Source organism: Pipistrellus kuhlii, unplaced genomic scaffold (assembly GCF_014108245.1).
Source record: "Pipistrellus kuhlii isolate mPipKuh1 unplaced genomic scaffold, mPipKuh1.p scaffold_m20_p_44, whole genome shotgun sequence".
Lineage (NCBI taxonomy): Eukaryota > Metazoa > Chordata > Mammalia > Chiroptera > Vespertilionidae > Pipistrellus > Pipistrellus kuhlii.
Genome location: NW_023425545.1, coordinates 1588170 through 1608319, shown reverse-complemented (window position 1 = coordinate 1608319; position 20150 = coordinate 1588170). Strand labels below are relative to the sequence as shown.

The following is a 20150-nucleotide window of genomic DNA, read 5'->3' as shown; positions in this document are numbered from 1 at the left end:
CAAACTCATCAGTCAACAGAGCCAAAAACCAACAGTACAACGATTTGACATTTCTTTTGAGAGCCACATTTTTTAAACTTAAACTTCTTCTACTGCCACTTCTTCAAAATAGACTCGCCCAGACCGTGGTATTTTGTGTTGCATGTGGCTCGCGAGTTGAGGTTTGCCGACCACTGGAATAGAGGAACAGAAGGCATAACACGCAAGCAGTTAACCACAGATTTTCAATTATTTGGTTGCAACATGGATATTGCCATCTCAATTAGAAAACATTAATTCTCTGACTAAAATAGCATGGAATCACTCCCCGTGCCACTCTTTATTCTAATAAAATACAATAATATTGATTAATGACCAAAGGACATGCAACTATGAGTCATTTTAAATTACAAGCTCTATGCTGAGCAATATATTATGTAAATTATCACCAACAGGGAAGCTAGCTCTAATCAGTTATTGTCAGCAGTTGTCAACTAGAATATTACCTGTAATTACACAGAAAACAATAGTGTATGTATATTTGGAAAAGCAGTTTTACAAATTGAAGGGACAAAATTAAATCAGGAAAATTAACATAGCTGATAAAAATGATGTGTGTTGTGGAGTGATAAAATAATTTAGCTGTTGCTAACGGCCAATCTGTTGGAAAAATACTGATTTATCATAGGTAATTACAAGTAAATGAAGAATTCGCCTAAAACTTGTCATCCTTCTACTTCCATATCTTTGAAAGGCAAAACTACAAATCCAAACTACACATAAACATTTAAGACTATGGTAATTGTAGTTAATTAATTTTTGCAAAGAGTTTTTAATTCCTATTAAAGCAGCAGAAATGTCTACAGACTATTTTTATATAGAAGGCAAATGATTTGCAAAAGCAGCATGTTTCAAAATCTTAAATAAGTGGAAAAATAACTGCCTACTAAAAAGTGAAAGCTCCCTACTTCCGCCTGAGGGTGGTTTGGAAAGAGTACATTTTACCTTCAGTGCCGAACTACCGCCGCCAGAAAGCGCCAACGGCTCAGGAGAAATGCTAAGAGCAGGTGGACTAGGTAATTTTGATGCCGTGTAGACAGAAAATAACCCTAAATACATGCTGCTAAAATAGATGTAATCTCCGCAGTTCGGTGCTGATTGCTAGGTGACTTGGTACCCTTTACGTTAATGATCTTATAGAGGCTGTTTAAAGCTGGGCTTAATGAGGTGGAACAAATTTCTACTTTATATTTAAATTTTTAGAACATGAATATTAAAATTTAAAAATGGTCCTTCAAATACAGGGCAGGGCGAAAGTATAATAGGTGCACAGGAGTTCGTATGAAAATGCAATAATTAATAAAAAATAATTAATAAATACAAAGATAAGCGGTGTTTGCATCCTCCTGCCCTGCTCTGCCCTACCGCTCCGGGCAAAGCTCTCCTGCTCGGAGGGCTCCAGCTGTGGGGACCTCCCTTCTCCCAGGGGACACACGGGCCGGGAACGAACACTACCACACATGCTGGCACCGCGGGGACTCACTCATTAGTAAGACGGGCTCACGCCGGCCGGGAAGTGCGGCGCAGGGTTAGCCACAGAGCCGTTCCCCAGGTGACAGCCGGGGACAGAGAGGAGCTCACACAGAGGAGTCTGCTCAGCCAGGCGGCACAGGGCGCTGCTTTTCAGCCGCCTGGTTCGTGCCACTTGTCTGACCTCCGTCCCCCTCAGGGGACTGAAGGCTGAGGGAAGGATCTTTCCCAAAGCCGGCCACATGGCCTGGAGTGCACCCGCCACTGTTGTTCTGATCGGCACGTGCACTGCTGTTTCACTTCTACCTGCTGTTGCAAGAGGCAACCCCAAGCCAGAGTCCATGCTCTCACCCCACGGTTCCTAGGGTAGCTCAGATCAAGTCCATAAAGGCCTTCATATTGGATTCTACTCCAGCCCCAATCCCTTTCAAATTATCTACACGTTTTGGGGAGACCTGAGCGTTCAGGGATGAAAGGACCCATTTCTGGAGACTCCCGGAACCTCACTGTCAGACTGAGAGTCTCCTGTGAGGGTTTGTTATTCACAAAAACGTTCTTTGTAACGTTCAGGGTTCTCCTGCGTCTGCAGACTCACTGCAAATGTCAGAATGCTTCTCCGTACGGGCCTGGATAACGCCCTGCTCAGGACGCAGGGACCTTCGTTTCCGGGCTGAGCACACATCAGACCCCTGTGGGAATCTGGAGCGACCAGAGAGGGGGCTCCCTCCACTAACACACTAGGAATCTGGGGTGGGTCCCCAGCCCCCGCTCCCAGGAAACCGACTGAGCGCGGAGACTGCATGCAGACAGAGGGCGCATCGGCCAGCTCTCCGAGGCCACTGCCGGGGCCGGGCCTCTCTCTCGGCAGGAAGCTGGCAGAGCCTGCTGGGGCCTCGTCTTGGGCAGCTACTTAACCGCCACACTAGCTGCAGGGGCTCACTGACGCTGGCTGTTAGCACTGGTGGGAGGACGCATGCACAGCGGGTGAGAACGAGCGTTTCTCACTCTAAAGAGCCCAAGTCCCTTCCGTACCTGGACCGAGCAGCGGTGAGCGGGTCAGCGGGGCGCTGGCGGGGTGCGGTGCCGGCAGGTCACCCATGCTGGAGCCGCTGGCGGCGCTGGCGCTGCCCTGGAGGCCCGGGTTGTTCCTGTCCCACATGTTGACAGCTTTGTTGTTGTAGCTGCTCGGGTCGCCCCAAGCTGAGGTACCATCATCGATTTCCATTTTGCGTCGAATGGACGGGGGAGAAGGCTCTTCCCAGCCCGTGGCCTCGCTGCTGTCCTTCTGTCTGACAGGGACCGGCCCCCCGATCCACCCTGTCCCCGTCTGTTTCACGGAAGCGGCTCCGCCCCAGTTGCTCATGCTGCTGTCCTGGGGCTTGCCTCCCCAGTTCTGCTGGGGGCCGGGTTTCAGGGACTCTCCCCAGTTCGCCCCCGTGTTCGCCTTTGTGCTCGTGCCATTGCCCCAGCCACCGGGCCCAGGCCGGGGCGCGTCACTCCAGCCGGAGCCGGACCGGCCGCCGTCCGCGTCCCACCCGGAGCCCGTCTTCTTCCCGTCCCCCAGGTGCCCGAGGACGGAAGCGGGGTCGGCCCAGTCCCCGCCTCCGGCACTCCAGGCTGGCGTGGGCTTCTGTCCGTCCCCCCAGTTCTGAGGCTTGGGCTTGAGAGGCTCACCCCAGGTGGGCGACTTGTCCTCCTGCCTGGCGGTCCCACTCCAGGTGTGGCCGCCCTTGGCAGCAGCAGCGTTAGGAGCAGCAGCAGAGCCGATGGAGTCCCCCCAGACCCCGGGGCCGTGTGGCGCCCTGGCGCCGCCGTCCCCCCAGCCCGTGTTTGCCGGCCCAGCAGCAGGCGGCGAGCTGACCCAGCCCGACACTGAAGAGGTATTTGTACTGTTCGTGATGGACCCATCGCTCTTCCCCCCTGAGTGTGGAGGCTGCGGCGCCGCACAGCCCCAGGCCTCCGTCCCGTTGTCGTTCTTCCGCTCGGACCGCGGGGACGCTTCGAACTCCCAGGCCGTGTTTTGCTTCACGGGCGTCTGTCCCCAGCCGCTGTTGGACAGGACTCTGGGGTCCAGATCGTTCCTCGGCAGCGGGACGTGCCCTTGGTCCAGGGCCCCTTTGTCTCGCCGCCGGCCTTCGGCCCCGTCCCTCCCGGCGCCGCCTTCGCCGTGGCCGCAGGAGCCCTCGCTGCTGCCGGCGCTGGCCGGGGCCCCCGAGGGGGCGGCCTTGGCCCAGGCGCTCCCGTGCTCCCCGCCGGGCTGCAGGGCGGGGTTCTGGCTGCCGGCCGCGGGGCTGTCCCACCCTGTCGATCCTTTCCCGCCGGCCTCACCACTGGAATGCTGGCTTGGGGGCTTCCCCCACTCCCCATTCACACCGTTGGCGGTGCCGCGGCTGGGGTGGCCCCACGCTCCCGAATGGATACCCCCGACGCCGTTACTGCCACGGCCCCTCCCCCAGGCGAGGATCCCGGGGCCGGCGGGAGGCCCCGAGTCCCAGGCGGTGCCCCCGTTCCCTTCCTTCTGCGCGGCACTGCTGGATCCGTTTTGTTTAGCACTTAATGCTGAGCTCACAGTGTCTCCACTCCCCTGGCCGAACCCAGAAGCGCTGCTTCCGGCAGCGGGGGTGCCGGGAGACAGTCCCCACACGGAACTGCCGATCCCGTCACCGCCCCCGCCCACTTGAGAGACTGACGACCCGTTAGCACCAGGAAGGCCTTGCAGGTGGGGCGGGAGGACGGCCCCCATGCCGACGGCCAGGCCCCAGTTGGGCAGCCCGTTGGTCTGCATTGCATTGGCGGGGTTCGGCGAGGAGCTCGCGGCGGTAGTGTTGCTTGGTCCATCAGGGTTAAGGTTCTGAGGTTGTGCGCTGAAAGACACGTTCTGAGAGGCGGGTGCTGGCGGCTCTGTGCTCTCGGGCGGCAGCAAGCTCCCCCAGGCGCCCAGCGGGGTCCCGTTCTGGCTGCCCACGCTGTGACCTATGGCACTGACCGGACTGCAAATACTGGAAGGGGTGCCCGTGGCCACTGTTCCTTCATGTCCGAGCACAGGCCAGGCGGCTGGGTTGGCGTTGGGGTTAAGGTTGAGGTTCATGCCAGCGCTGGGGCCGGAAGCGCCCCAGCAGTTCTGACTTCTTCCCTCGGCAAGCAGGCTGTCCATTTTCCCCTCCCCGGCGCCCAGCGCGCAGTGGGCGAGGCCGGAGCTGGAGCCCGCGCCCACGCCCCACGCTCGGGCCGTGCTGCCGCTGCCGTTGGCGCCCCCTGCGCCCAGGGCACTGGCGTTCGGAGGGCTCTGGACCAGCGTGCCATTGGTGCCGTTACTGCCATTGGTCTTCTTGGCGTGCCCCGTGAAGCCGCCCGGGGCGCTCGCCGTCGCCATGCTGCTGCTCTCCGCGCCGCCCTGGGGGGCGCAGTCAGTGTCCGTAGTGCATGCTGAGGCCGCCTCCGGCCCCGCCCCGGGGATGGAGGGCCAGGCCTCCGAGTCGGTCCTGTCTATGACCACTTTCTCCCAGCTGCAGCCGGCTTCACTCCGGAACGCGGGCGGCTGTGCCCAGGGGGAACTCTCATAATGATCCGCCAATCCGCCGTGACTGGGATCTGGAAGAGATGAACGAACCCCAATTAATTTTCCTCCCGTTTGTCATGAATCAACTGTTAGCTCGTCTTTGGGGGAAGCTCATTATTTCAAGTTTTCAGTTCTGAATGACAAATGCTAAAAATAGGACTTAGAGAAAAAAGCTGTTTGTCTTTTAATAGCTCCCATTTAAAAACGAGTTTGTGTTGCTACAACTGAATTAGTTCCTACCACCGCACTGTCCTCTCCTCCCCCTGCGAAGGCCCGATGCCCACACGCACACTGGCACTCAGAGCCTCTGGACGGAAGGGCCTGCTTCGCTGAAGTCTAGCCTCGTGAAAAGGCGTGCCCCTTGGCAGCACTAGAGCAGCCCTCTGCGAGACTGGGCATCGACAAGGTCTCTGCGTTTGAGAATAATCGTTGTTTTTCTGGAGACTCGGGCTCCAGTATCATGCAGAGGCTAGGCAGCTCATTAGTAGAAAAGAATTGTAACTGCCTGGCCAGTGTGGCTCAGTGGTTGAGCACCGACCTATGAACCAGGAGGTCACGGTTAAATTCCACTTCAGGGCACATACCTGGGTTGTGGGCTTGATCCCCAGTGGGGGGCACGCAGGAGGCAGCCAATTAACAATTCTCTCTCATCACTGATATTTCTCTCTCCCCCTTCCCCTCTCGATCACGATTTCATTTCATACACAAAAATAACTCTAGATGGAATAAAGACCGAATGATGAAAGCAAAACTTCTTACTAAGGGAGCACAGGAGACCATCTCTATGGCCTGGGACACTCCCTGTGCCTTCCTACGGCAGACACACCGAGTCAGCGGTGACATCAGAGCGCGGTGACACATCACACAGGACGCTGAAAACAGCCGCAGACAGGAAGGGGGAGCACGGACGGAGAGCACCACAGAACAAAGAGCAAACCGAGAGAAAAGCCAAGAGGCCGGCGAGAGGGGGAAACGATCCCTGTCCGCCTCCGAGCGAAAGGCACCCCAACGGGGAAGAGACGCCGCACACGCTCCGATGCCGCTGGTGCCGTCCGGGGCAGAACGGGGGGGGGGGGGCCGCGCTATCTGTAACATCTCTGACACAGAGGTCTGAACGAAACAGGGCAGGCCAAATCTTACTGTGAGGGTAGCTTTATTTCTGTGTACTTTCTTCTAGTTTAAAAAACTGAAAAATGCTTAAATGGGATATCAAATGAGGTAACAGATAGAATCCCAAACGGTAGCCACAGTGAGAGCCCCATGTTCAGAAGTCGTAGGAATATAATTAAAAGAGCACATCTTTGTTGTCAGAAAAATGTGACAACTTGGTAAGAACGAAGATTTGGTGTGATTAAAAAAATATAATCCCTGCCGAGACCGGTTTGGCTCAATGGATAGAGCGTCGGCTTGGGGACTGAAGGGTCCCGGGTTCGATTCCGGTCAGGGGCATGTACCTTGGTTGCGGGCATATCCCCGGTAGGGGGTGTGCAAGAGGCAGCTGATCGATGACTCTCTCTCATCGATGTTTCTGACTCTCTATCTCTCTCCCTTCCTCTCTGTACAAAATCAATAAAAATATATTTAAAAAAAAAATATATATATATATATAATCCCTGAATTAGCTTAATTTCTGAAGGTGAGGTTCTTCAGGACACGGATGGTATCTTTGGTTTCATATCCATAATGCTTGCCACACATCAGGCAACCAATAAATGTGTCCTGGGCAAACCAAAGGATAAACATATAGAACCGATCGGAGTTCCAGCTGCAGCAACCGCCGGGGGAGCGGCCTGGCCGTTCTCAGCTCAGAAAGATGTGGAGGAACTAACGGCACATCCTGAAGGTTCTAGGCTCTAAGCCAGGGGCTCCGAGAGCCTCCCTCTGCTGCCCCTCACCACGAGAGTCAGCAAAACACCAGCACGTGTCTGCACCCTGCCCTCAGCCCCGCCACGAACGCCAGTGCACTTCTTACTGTGGTAAAGTGTCCCACACACACGGTCACGTTCACCGCTTCTGAGTGACTTCAGTGCATTCACATGTGCGGCCACCGCCACTGTCCATCACCTAAACGGAAACTCCGCCCACCCAACACTGGCCACCACGCCCCCCCTTTCTGTGCACTGCTGCTCCGGGCCCTCTACACATGGAACCACAGTGTTTGTCCTTTTGTGACCGGCTGACTTCACTGAGCATGATGTCCTCAGGTCCATCCCTTTCTAGCGTGTGTCAGAATGCTGAGTAACATGCCACTGCATGCCTAGACCACAGGTGGTTTATCTGTTCACCCACCACGGCCCGTCGGTGTTTCCGCGCGGTGGCAGTTGTGGCTAACGCTGGGTAACACGAGTACATGCACATCTGTCCCAGGCCCTCTTTCCGTTCTTCTGGGTCCACACCCGGAAGTGGGTGCTGGGTCACATGGCAGTCCTATGTGTAAGTTCCTGAGGAATCGTACCGTTTTACTTTGTTTTAAAAATTATTATTATTTTTTGCTAATCGTCACCCGAGGAAATTATTCCATTGACTTTTAAAAAATTATAGTTTGAACATAAAATGTATTTAAGAGCTGGAAAGGTCTTAAAAACCAGAAAGAAGAGTTATCATTTTAATGCAGTATTTATGGTCTTCAAATACAGACGGAGTGTGATCTGCAAATGCCACTCACCGTCTTCTCAGTCCAGCGGCAAACACAGCAGGCCCGGAGGCACACAGCACGGCCTCAGCCCGCAGAGGACAGAGCGGGTCCCCATTTTAAACCCCGTGAGACGGAAACGGATAAAGGGACAAAGTGCAAGGAGGAAAAGCGAAAGCCAGGCATGCCTCCGATCCCGTGTCTCCGCAGCGTGGACTGTCCTCTGAGACGAGACCAGGCCTCGTCCACCTGTGAGCTCAGCAGTCCTGCTCAGAGCAAGAGCCCGTCCGTGGGGCACAGACCCCGGCACACGCCGCGCAGGACCGGGCCTCTCCCGTCACGTCACTCACAGTGGCGGCAGGCTCAGGGCGGGCAGGAAAAGGAGTGTAACTAATAGCCTGCATTTCCAGAATAAAGTTCTCGTGCTCTTTCCACTCTACTGTTCTATTATCCAAATAATTTCCCCTAAAACCAGCCTTAAAGAGAAAAAGGACTGAAGTTTGTGTATAACGCCGTTCTTTCCTCTGCTGTTTAAATGGCTCACAGGTTCTAAAAATAGTGTCTATGACAATCTATGTAACGGACTGTCTTCAGCAATTAAATGAAAAAGGATTACATGACAGCATCATTTAAAGAGAGAACTTTCTTTTTTTTTTCATTTTCAAATTCTAAAATGTTAATGACACTAAGATCTATTTTTTCAAGGAAAAGTACTTAACAAAGAGCTTACACAAGCTACAGTAAGCAAAATCGTAATTAGGTATCACATTAATCAGATAGGGAAGCGTGCACAAGATTTACTCAGAAGTGTGCAGAATGCTTAATTAGTCGTAACACTGACAAATAGGACATAATTCATTCTTTATCACCACCACCTGCCAACGGAAATTACAGAGTAATATCTATATGTTATAAAGAATAACTCCGGAGCTGCCTTCCACAGCTGTGAGCGCGCTGACCCAGGCGCAGTGGGGACAGAGTCCTCGGGACAGGCTCACATCCAGCTGCTCGGAGCTTTCGGGGAGCCACACACCTGACCCTCCACTGCATTTGCTGTGGAAACCTAAGGAGGCCGGAGAGCTCTCAGGGCCGGAAGCGGGCTCTGCTTCAGACAGTCCGGACAGAGAACAGCAGGACAGACACTCTTCTGGAACCTGCCTCACACGTGTGCGCACTCACACCCACCTCACCAGTTCAGAGTCAGAGCCCTCAGTGGGGAGAGCACTGGCCTGTGGACTGAAGGGTCCCAGGTTCAATTCCGGTCACGAGCACATACCTTGGCAGCAGGCTCAGTCCCCCGCCTGGTCAGGCCACGTGTGGGAGGAGCCAGTCGGTGTCTCTCTCACAGTGATGTTTTCCTTTCTCTGTCTCCCTCCTTTCCACTGTAGAAAGAGGGTCCGTGGGAAAAGACCTCGGTGACGATTAGCAACAACAGCCACAACAAAGCCTCAGGGAGCGCTCAATCCAGATGCCACCGCTGACAGAGGGACACCTGACCCCATCTCCCCAGCGGAGACCCAGGAAATGCTGAGCGGAGTGCCGGCGTGGGGGGAAGGTTTACTGAAACAACAGTGGGGCATCGGAGAAGCCACAAACGAGCAGCACAGGAGTGTGCTTCCTCCGCTGACAGCCTGTCCCGCCGATGGAAGTGGGGGCCAAACAAGCCGCCTGCGCCTTTGGGAGACCGGCCAGTGCCAAGGACGCCGATGGGAAGGCCCTGCGCTGCCCTGCCCGGCTGCTTGCAGCAGCTGCCTGAGACTCCATTTTATCAGTGTGACCGAGCTGCTTTCCGGATGGCATGTCACACGCTGACATGGCACAAACACACACTCTGCTCCCTGTGCCTTTCATCTCCTCTGCCAGGGCCGATGGGGCAGAAATACATGCAGAATTGGGCCTCCACTCCCCGGAGACGCTACCTTGCAAGCCAGCTGCTTGTTCGCCTGCAATGGGGTCACCTGGATGCAGGCACCTGCAGGGCCCTCGGCCGCAGCGGCAGGCTTGGCAGCCCTTCCTCTCCTGCAGCGGGGGAGGCGCCCACAAAGGACTTGAAAGCTTTGATTATCTAATTGCAGCTGACACCAAACCGATCGTCCCTCCTTTCAGTTCTCCAATTGTCACATTTTATCCAGGCCCTGGTCCCAGCCGCTGCCGGCCTGCTCGCTGAAAGCCAGCCAGGAGCATGGCGCCCGCTGCGGCCGCGGGCACACACCGCCGTCCTCTCGCCGCCTTTGTTTCCACCAGCTTCCTTCTCCCTCCCCAACCCCCAAACATGTGGCATACCGACACTCGCTCCAGTATCCCAAACGAGCGCCATATGCAAATTGGCAAGTGTCCAACTCCTAATTACTTTCTGACTCCATCTCTCACAGCCACCGAGGCTGTTTGCACCGCACAGGGCAGCCAGCACACGGCCCACTGTTCCCGTCGCACAAAGGAAGGGGGGGGTCTTCAACCCGAGGAAAGCTCTCTGTGCTGGAATTGGGGGCTCAGCCTCAGACACAGTCTGGACAGAAAACAGCAGGAGAGAACGACCCTCTTCTGGAACCACGTGTACGCACTACCCCTCTCCCGGGGCCAGGAAACCCGGAGCCACTGTTAGCACAGGTTATGGGGCATTAGAGCCAGCGCAGACCACTGACCCATTCCGTTACACCAGCAGGGGAGAAAGAAACAGCAGAAAGGCTGCAATCCCCTTGCCCAGGAACTTAGCAGGATAGTCAAGACTATTTGAAGAGATAGCAAAACTGTCTAAAAATATTTGTTCCAAATATACCACAAAGTCACAGTTTTGAGAAATACACTATAAATACTTCTGTGTCATATAGCAATTATTCCCCATATTAGGTCACCGTCTGAAAGAAGAACATGTTAATATGACCTGTGACATGTTTCTTTTAAATTCCGATCGAATCCGAGAAGCCTCCTGGCTTCTCCAATCGCAGGCCTGACTTTCACTGCCGTCAGCAAACCTGGTGCCCTCGCCGGGCCAGTGCCAGCGTCCAAGCGGAGAGGCTCAGGGCACACGGAAGTGTGGCCGTTCCCACAGCACCCTGCTCCCTTCCAAACACTCCGAACTTCAGCCAAGCTCTTGTACAGTCCAAACCCCTAAGGCCCAGAAGCCAGAACGGGCGACAGACAGGAGACGTGACCCCAGGAAGCTGGAGAGCAGGAGCAAGCGCAGTTCTCCGGAGCCGAGAGCAGCGGGAGGTGCTGCGGGCAGACCCAGCAGAAGCAGGGGGGTCAGAACCCGAGGACTGCATGCCGAGCTGCTGGCAGGTTTGGCTTCAGGGCCAGACGGTACAGCCAGAACGCCCATCCCCATACAACGCCATCGCCTCCCTGCAAAGAGCGTGCGGCCCTGCGCCCGCCTAGTGACCCGGCGAGGCCTCACTGCAGTCTCCTGAGGGGCTCGGCTCACTGCCGAGGTCACTGGCTGCCTGCAGACCTTCGCTTTCTGTGAGCAACACAGCAGCTAATGCCCGAAAACATGGGAAATAGTAAGTCCTAGGAATAGGAGGGGGAAGGGAATTAAACTTCAAAACCTAACGGAAATGAATTCTACCTATTATCTATCCATTAGCTCCCTACCAGCCTATTATCTACATATCTATCTATCTATCTATCTATCTATCTATCTATCATCTATCTATCTAACATCTATCCAGCTAGCTCTATCCTATGTACACTGCCGATGGACCCACGGTGTCCTCTTCTATTCCGTCAATTGGACAGCAGCACAGAGCCCGGAGGAGAGCGCCTTCGTGGTCTCACCTGGCTGGAGCTTGCTGGGCTGCGACGGCTGCTGCGCTCCGGCTCCAGGGAGGGGAGGAGGGCTCACCCCTGCGGGCCCAGCGCCCTGCGTGGGGCTCACACTGGTCAGAGCCCCCGGGGGCAATGGCTGGCCTCTCTTCAGTAGCTGCTTCTGTTCTTGCTGGCGGAAGCGTGGAGGCACCTCGCGAGGCAGGTAGCGGGACACAGCTGGCTGCTGGCCGCCGGCAGGTGCGCGCTTGCCATTGCTGCTGCTGGAGAGAGTGCTGGTGGAAGTACTGGTCCCGGTACCGGCAGGCTGGGGCTGGCTGGAACAGGTCTTGGTAGGTTCTGGCACTGTGAGGACAAAAGGAAAAGACCCCAACACTTTAATAACACCTCCTACACCCAACCCAAACCGGAGAAAACAAAACAAAACGAAACAAAACAACTGAGAGATGACAATGAGGTGCTTTGGGCACAGACTGAGTGAGAGCCGGTCTCCTATGAGTACCCGCCATCTTGCCTGTGGCTCTTTCCCAGTTTCCTCCTCTGGGAAATGGGTGTTAATCAGAGCAGGTCTCACTCCAGCTGCATCAGAGTCAGCACGAGGGCTAAGGCCCAACTCCTGGCCCCACCGAGGGAACTCGGGGTTGGAGGGAAGGCAGACTACAAGCCTGCGCTTTGTTTTTAAGCGGAATGTTATGGGTAATAACACCATCTAATGCCAGCTGCGCATTATATTATCATCTACGTGCGCCACTGCATGCTCACCACCCGGGCCCCGCCCCTCTGACAAGCCGCACGCGATGGGGAAGCTGCTGGGCCTGGGCCGCACTCAGACAACCGCGGCTCTCGGCCAGCATTTCTCCAAACGAAGGGAGCCAGGTGTCCACCGTTAAGAGCGGACATTTTGTTTTAGCTGGTGGCAGTCTGAAAGCATGTCGGATGCACTCCGGATCCCTGGGGTAACGAGAGCACTGGAGGTGCAAACGCCCACCTCACTCCCATCCCTCCCTGGGAGAGAAGGCAGGGGCAACACGGCAGTGACAGCCAGGCTGCCAGGCAGCTGGTGGCCAAGGCTCAGTCACTCAGCAGCACAGGCAGGAGCGGAGAGCGATGACCTCATGCCAGAGCACAGGGGGCCTGGGCCCCGCAGCCGCCGCCTTGCATTTGGAACAGTCACAGCCAGTAAACGCTACTGTATCTCATTTGAAAAAATTCCTTTCTACTTACGTAATTTGTGGATGTCTCAGCTTTATACTGAGTAATGGACACATTCCTAGTTCTGTGCCTATCGCAGACGTGTAGGGAATGCCACAGAAAGACCTGCTTACGGTAAGCCAGATCTTTCAAACAAGCAGCCAACTAGCACGGCTTCCACCGGACAAGTGGCAGATCTGGCAATCTGACCTCTTCGTATCAGCAGATCCAACAGGCAGGTGCTGGGTAGCCACACAGTCACAGATCCCAACTTCTCCATCAGCTGCTGCCCAAGGCACAGCGTGGGCATCAGAGCAACCCTGACCCCCCTCCTAGACAGCCCGGCTCACCCGCCACACACAGCAGGCCACGTGAGGGCAAGGGGAGTTTTGGGTGATTTTCTTCTTTTTAAAAATCTCACCAAGGATATGTTTTTAGTTGATTTTTAGAGAAAGAGGAAGGGAGAGAGAAATATCAATTGGTTGCCTTCCACACATGCTCCGACCAGGGATGGAGCCCACAACACCGATATGTGGCCTGACCGGGTATTGAACCCACAACCTTTTGGTGTCCAGGACAACACTCTAACCAACCAAGTTACCAGGTCAGGGCTAGCTTGGTTTTGAGTCGTCAGTGAACCTTATGTTTTATTTAGAAAAGTTACAATAGCAACCAGCTAGTAACTGCATACTAAAATCAAAAACCTTTCAGTATGCCCAGCGGTGTGGCTCAGGGGTTGAGCGGTGACCTATGAACTGGGAGGTCAAGGCACAGCCCGGGTTGTGGGCTGGATTCCTAGTGTGGGGTGTGCAGGAGGCAGCCGATCTAGGATTCCCTCTCATCACTAATGTTTCTCTCTCTCCTCTCCCTTCCTCTCTGACGTCAATAAAATACATTAAAAAAAAAAAAAACCAACAATCAACCAACCAACCAAACACCCTTCCAGCGAGCTGGAACTCGGGGCCAGGCTCCTGGGCCTAACATGCGCTCACTGTCTTTTGTCTTTTAAATGGTGACGGGGTGTGTGAAGTCACTAGTCAGTGAGGCCGGTCTTCTCACACAACTTCCTTTCAGACAGTTTTCTGCTTTCAGCGGAGCTTTTCCAGGGAGGGCCCTGTCACCTTATACTGTGGCCGTTCCACACAGCCACTCCGCAGGAGGCCCCGCTGTCCCTGGGCACAGAGGACTCTCTTTGGAGGAGCGCCTTCTAGCCACCCGGTCACCTCTAGACCAAGATGGAAGGAGTCCCCCTGGCTGACCAGCCCAACTGCCAGCAGCCTGGTCACTCCCTGTTCTAGTGGCCCTCCAGACGCTGAGGCGGCCATCCCTTCGCTGGGCCACCCATACCTCCAACCGCTGCCCCTTCAGTCCGCTGTCCACACGGCCGGAGGCACAGCTCCGTGACAAGGCCCCTGCCGCTCGGGCTGTTCCAGGCCCCACCGCTGTGCCCGGTGCTCTCCCAGTGCAGGGCGGTCACCAGACCCCCTTATGTGACTGAACCACTTCCCTGCCCTTTGACCTCACCCTGCGCGGCACCCCTCCCCCTCTCCCCCAGCGCGTCCGGACACGGGGGATGCTGCAGTGAACCCCTGCCTCCGAGCTCCCAGTCCGGGAAGACAAATGACAGTGGTCGCATCAGCAGCCCCACAGGCGCTGAGCGGGAGAAGCAGGGAAGAGGGGGGACACTCGTTTCTCACGGCCTGTCACTCTCCTCTCACAGCGTGGGGCGCCCCACTCACCCTCTCCTCGTTACTCATGGGCAATAGCTAATGATGCCCACTTTGTGCCAGGCACGGGGTGCACGGAGGAAAATAAAGAGATAGGGTTCCCGTCCCTGTAGTTTACAGTCTAGTGAGGGAAGATGGGATCTTCAGAGCGATCCTACAAAGAGTTATAAGTTATGGAACAGGAAGTCTGGAGCCACTATGAGGAGTTCTCTAGGGGCAGGCTCCTCTGACGACAAACTCACGGAGAGCTGAACGGATGTGACAAACAAGCCAGTGACTTGATCCAGACCCTGTCTGTGGGAGCTCTAGAGCCAGGTGGCCCTGTCTGACATCCCCTTTCCAGGTGCGGGAAGCACAGTAACCATGGTAACCTGGCCCGCAGCGGCAGCACACTCCTGTAGACGCGGGAACACACTGGCCAGGGCACGTTTCCTCTGATCCACCTGACGCTCCTCCCAGGCTCCACAGAGCAGGGGCCTGGGGTGCCCACGCACTGGGCCCTTCCCACTGTCACACGGTCACACTGCCAAGACACTCCTTGCTTTTTTTAATTTGGAAATATTTGAAATGTACAAAAAGATGTAAAGATGAAATCACCAACAAACCTCGAGTGCCATCTCCAGCTTAATGAGAAAATGCCGTCCTTTCCACCACAGCCCCCGTCCCCCCCAGCTGTGCCCACCTTCCCAAGCTCACTGCCTCCGCTCTGGGAGGCCACCAGGCACTTCCTCTCCTGAGGCGGAGGCTCTGCCCTCCGCGGCGCCAGCTGTGAAGTGTGGGTAAGCGGGGATCAAGTGGGGTAGCAATACCTACTGAGAGGGCCCTCTGGGGAGTAATGCCCATAAAGAGCCACTTATAGCAGCGCCTGGCATCCAGCGCACTGTCAGAGTTTATATGATGTGAAAGGAAAAGCCCAATGACATGTTACAGTGAGGCCGTGGGCTGCAGGCTGCACAGGGACTGCGGGCCGCACAAGGGACTGCGGGCCGCTCAGTGGGACTGCGGGCCGCTCAGTGGACTGCGGGCCGCTCAGTGGGACTGCGGGCCGCTCAGTGGGACTGCGGGCCGCTCAGTGGACTGCGGGCTGCTCAGTGGACTGCGGGCCACTCAGTGGGGCTGCGGGCCACTCAGTGGACTGCGGGCCGCACAGTGGGACTGCGGGCCGCACAGGGGACTGCGGGCCGCTCAGTGGGACTGCGGGCCGCTCAGTGGGACTGCGGACTGCACAGTGGGACTGCGGGCCGCTCAGTGGGAAGCGGGGACTCACAGCCGGGGCAGCGCAGCCTGGAGGTGGTGAGAGAACTGGTTGCGCCTCGGGGTCACAGCTGATTCCTGCCCAGAGTGGCTTTCTGGGAGGATGCTTTGGGAGTCCTTCCTCTGGCCTCACAATCTCTCTATAGAAGCCCAGCGACTGAACAGAGGAGCAACCAGAACCACCGGTCCACCAGTCTCTATGACAAGCACTGACCACCAGGGGGCAGACGCTCAATGCAGGAGCTGCCCCTGGCAGTCAGTGTGCTTCCACAGGGGAAGCACAATCGGCTGACCAGGATAGTGGCTGCTCCCCGCAGGCTACACCCACACAGTGCACGAATCTGTGCACCGGGCCTCTGGGACTTTATAAGCACCCAAGTTTCTGTACTTAAACTCATTTCTGCTTAAAACAGCAACAGCGGTTTCTGTTCTCATCGACTGAGCTGTGGTGAGGAGCACAGGTTTTTTAGCAACTCTTCCATTTAAACCTTTCAACCACCAGACCGTGGGGTATGTGGTGTGAGCTAGGCATTCCACGTGGTTTCCTCCTAATGGTGTTGACGATACCGGGACACCCTCACTTGGAATGTCAGAGGCCACCAGTTAGCCTAACGTGTGCTGGCAGGAAGGCCTGCAATGGGTCAGAGGATACTCTAAAAGTAACTGTTTATTGGTGAATGCTAACCTAGAGTAGGGGTGTCGAACTCAATCAGAGAAGGGGCCAAAATCTAAAATCCAGCCTAAATCGCAGGCCGAATGGTTTACTGAACAGTCATAAACTGTCATTGTGATGGAAACGCAGCGGAGTGCAGTGATGACAGCGCGGTGCGGGCCACATTGCAAGGCCTGGCGGGACGGATTTGGCCCGTGGGCCTTGTGTTTGACACATGTGCCCTAGAGGGACATTTTGGCCACACATCTTCGTGTCTTATTTCTGAAATGTGGATGCATCTTACAATTGGTACATAAACTTAATGTAGTTTCAACTTCAAACTCTATCAATAGAACATTATTAAATCAACTAGAGGCCTGGTGCACAAAATTTGTGTACTGGGGGCGGGGTCCCTCAGCCCGGCCTGCGTCCTCTCCCAGTCTGGGGGCTACTGTGGAGGCAGGAGCGGCTCCCACCACTGCCACTGTGCTCGCCAGCCTTACGCCCGGCTTCTGGCTAAGTGGTGCTCCCCCTGTGGGAGCACACTGGCCATCAGGAAATAGCTCCTGCGTCGAGCATCTGCCCCCTGGTGGTCAGTGCACATCATAGCAAACCATTGTTCCGTCATTCTGCACATTAGCCTTTTATTATATAGGATGGTATGTCCTATAATTGATGGCATCTGAGAACTTAAGAAGTTCTGTATGTAAAGCATGAAATTTCTCTTATGCAAAAACAAGACAGTGAAAGAAAAAAAATGTTTAAAAATATTGCATTAATTCCATCCATTTCAGAATATATACCCAAAGATACGGAGTTTCTTAAAATTGTATATTTAAATGTACTCAGACATGCATGACTGACTGACTGCAAACGTGACTCTCAGAGAGACTGCTCTCCTGCTAGAGCAGCCAGGGGTCCTGCCACAGCAAAGCTGGAGGAGAAAGCCCCTTACAGCGAGACACAGGAGGGACAGCTCTGAGCAACAAGGGTCCATCTGCGTGCTTATCAGCAGTCCCAGGGGGTACAGCAGTGGCCTTCTGTTTGTTCTGTTGACAGCTTCTGGCTGATCTGTCACCATGGCAACTTTTGGAGCACAACTCAAAATGAGCACAGACTCATTACCTACTAACTACATTAACTCAGTGTCTGCTGCTAATGGGAAATGTCGTGTAGAGACATTTCCTCTCCACTGTTACAGTTACCTCTCCAAAAGGCATTACACCGTGCCGCTCATCATAAAGCCATGTTTCTGAACAACAGCTGGCTGATTTAAAAGATTAAAACAGAAATATCTGGCAACAGCCTATGGTAAAGCCATGTGACCAACAGAGCATTAGTAGGGGCTTTTCTGTACCGTTTAGCCTGTGCCATCACCTGGGATGCCCGGATGAGGGAGCACAGGGGACAGCCATGAGGGAAGCCCTGAGTGGCAGCCACAGCTCCCGGCCAGCCAGCTCCACTCTCCATGCCCAGGCCCTGACCGAGCTCTGCAAACCGCACCCTGCTCTCCAGGAACGAGGCTGGCTGAAGGGGAATCAAGCCCAGGGCCTGTCCTCTGGGGGCGCGTGCACTGCCCCTGCAGAAGACTCGTGTGTGCGCGTGTTCTTTAATAAAATGTGGAATAGCAATAATCCTGGGATATTTTCCCCCCTAAAGTGTGGACTCCAACCACCTGCCAGGAGAGGGAGCCCAGTCGGCAGAGAAGGCGGGCTGGGGGAGGGACTCAGACAAGCGCTCGTCCTGCGCTTCGAAAAGGCGCCTTCCCTGCGGCGCCGCCCCGGTGGTCGTGGCCTGAAGACCCGCTCCGGCCAGCGCCTGGGCCAGCGCTGCTCCGTGTGGGGAGCCTCAGCCGCCCCTCCAGGCCATTGCACTGGGTCCTCCTCACCCCGCAGCCCCTCACGCACCCTCAGGAGGCTCCGCACCCAGCCTCGCTCAGGCCCCGCTCCCCGCTCTCCGGAACAGCGTCCTTTCCCGCAGCAGCATCTCAAGAACCGGAGGAGGGGATGGCCGCGGGCCTGAGGCAGTGCTGCTGGGCTGTCCCCTGTGAGAACGGCAGAGGACCCCTCGCCCAGCCTAACCTGCCCGAGCGCCACTGGGATTGAGCAGGTAATCCCATCAATTTTTCTCAGAAAGGTCAGCTTCCTTTAGAGCCAAATACCGTAACTTCCTCTAACTTGGAAACTGCCTTTATGTGAACATAAAATAACGTTACAAAACGAGGGGGCTCGGAGTAGCACTTCCAATTCACTCATGTGAACAAACCACAGAGCAGCCTGGTCACCTGAGCATCACGTCTCCACCAACACCCACTAAGCAAATTCCGGACTTGGAGAATAAAAAGAAATCATGTATATTCCTAAGCAAAGAGGGAACACATAAAAAGCACATCTCTCTGTCAGAGCTTGGGAAGAGTCTAGTACCCCTCAGTGCTTACACGGAAGCCACTGACCAATTCAATCCTGTCTGGTGGAAATTAAACCAAAGGAAATGATAAAGCATTTCTTAGAAACTAACACGACATTCTTTAGGCATTTAGATTAAACAAACGCCCATGAGATGCAGGTGGAAGCCCAGCGATAAAGGAAGATTTTTCCTGGTGAATGATATAAGGTCGATCCCTTTGTTTTTACATCAATTAAAGAAAAAGTCATCTTCATCAAAAAAAGTTTGGTACTGCCATAAAACGTGCCCCTTCCCCCCAAATAAAATAAACTTACCTTTGGTTTTTTGATCAGCAGCCTGAAAAAAAAATCAGAAACTCTTTAGGAATGATGTGTAGGATGTACACGCCTATGAAAGTTCACAAACACGTTAATACTGGGGTTCTAACCAGCGTTTCCCTGTTCCTTTATGGAAGTTATTACTGGGAAGTCCCGCTGTTTACATGCTGCTGACTACGTGCCAGTACTGGCTGGGAGGCGAACTTGGCAGCCTGGGAGCGCACTGGTGCTCGGTACTGTAACGCACCTATAGGCACAGTTTAAACCACAAGCTGAATAAACGAGGCCAAACCGAAGTGAATGGCATCACGTGGTACGTTAAATGCCATACACTCAAGCATGGCTCAGGGCTTTTCGTTTTTAATGTTTACTAATAGGGTTTGTAAAGGAACATTTGCTAAAGCTGCCAAAAGTATTGGTAACTTTTCTAATAAAATCAGTTGAATGGCCCTTTTCTCATCTCTATGGTTGTTCTGGACAGTTTATTTCAAGGAGAACAGCATGAACATTAATCTTTACTTCCGATAACCGCAATCAAACTTCTTTGAAACACAGCTCTACCACTTGTGGGTCTTTAAGAAAGCCATGGTACGGTGGCCACCGGTATTTATTTCATAGCGCAATGACTTGTCTTTTGTTAATTACAGATTCAGCACCTTAACTGCTAAAAGTAAGGAAATGCAATTCTGGGACGTGATGGCCATGGCAATGCAAATGCAACATGGGATGATCGCAAAGACAATGAAGCAGCGACTCCAGCCAAACCTTTTTCTGAGCACCTTCCTTCTTTTTCTTTTCTTCCTGCTTTTTCTTTTTCTTTTCTTCCATCAAACGTTCCTCTTTTTGTGTTTCTTGTTCTTTCTCCCTGTTAAATAGAAAGAAAAGTGGCATCAGCACAATGTCCATCTTAAATCTATATAAAACCCTAATATGCAAATAGACCGAACAGAGGAACAACGGAACCAGTCGGTATGAGGTATGCTGACCACCAGGGGGCGACGCGAAACATGGCAGGTGTCGGCCACAGCGGGATGGTGGAGCAGGTGAATGGGAGTGCCAGACCAAGGCGGGCACCAGTCGCTGTCATCGGGGTGAGCCTCTGGTGATTACTGAAAATCCTTTGCTCCCCTGAACCACAGTC

The 20150-nt window shown here is 54.4% G+C and overlaps 1 protein-coding gene across 5 annotated transcripts in view; it reads right to left on the bottom strand.

The window, feature by feature from the left end:
• Nucleotides 1–19934, bottom strand: part of TNRC6C (trinucleotide repeat containing adaptor 6C) — a 40759-nt gene extending 20825 nt beyond the window's left edge. Inside the window, exons 1-4 of one of the 5 annotated variants that reach the window (XM_045572121.1) lie at nucleotides 19775–19934; nucleotides 19007–19028; nucleotides 11475–11807; nucleotides 2542–5100 (exon numbers count right to left, since the gene is read on the bottom strand). In XM_045572121.1, coding sequence (XP_045428077.1) covers nucleotides 2542–5100; nucleotides 11475–11807; nucleotides 19007–19028; nucleotides 19775–19915 — 3055 coding nt within the window. In that variant the 5' untranslated portion in view covers nucleotides 19916–19934. The remainder of the gene's footprint in view (nucleotides 1–2541; nucleotides 5101–11474; nucleotides 11808–19006; nucleotides 19029–19774) is intronic. The other 4 variants (XM_045572119.1, XM_045572122.1, XM_045572118.1 and 1 more) reach the window with 4 other exon arrangements.
• Nucleotides 19935–20150: the final 216 nt, after the last annotated feature.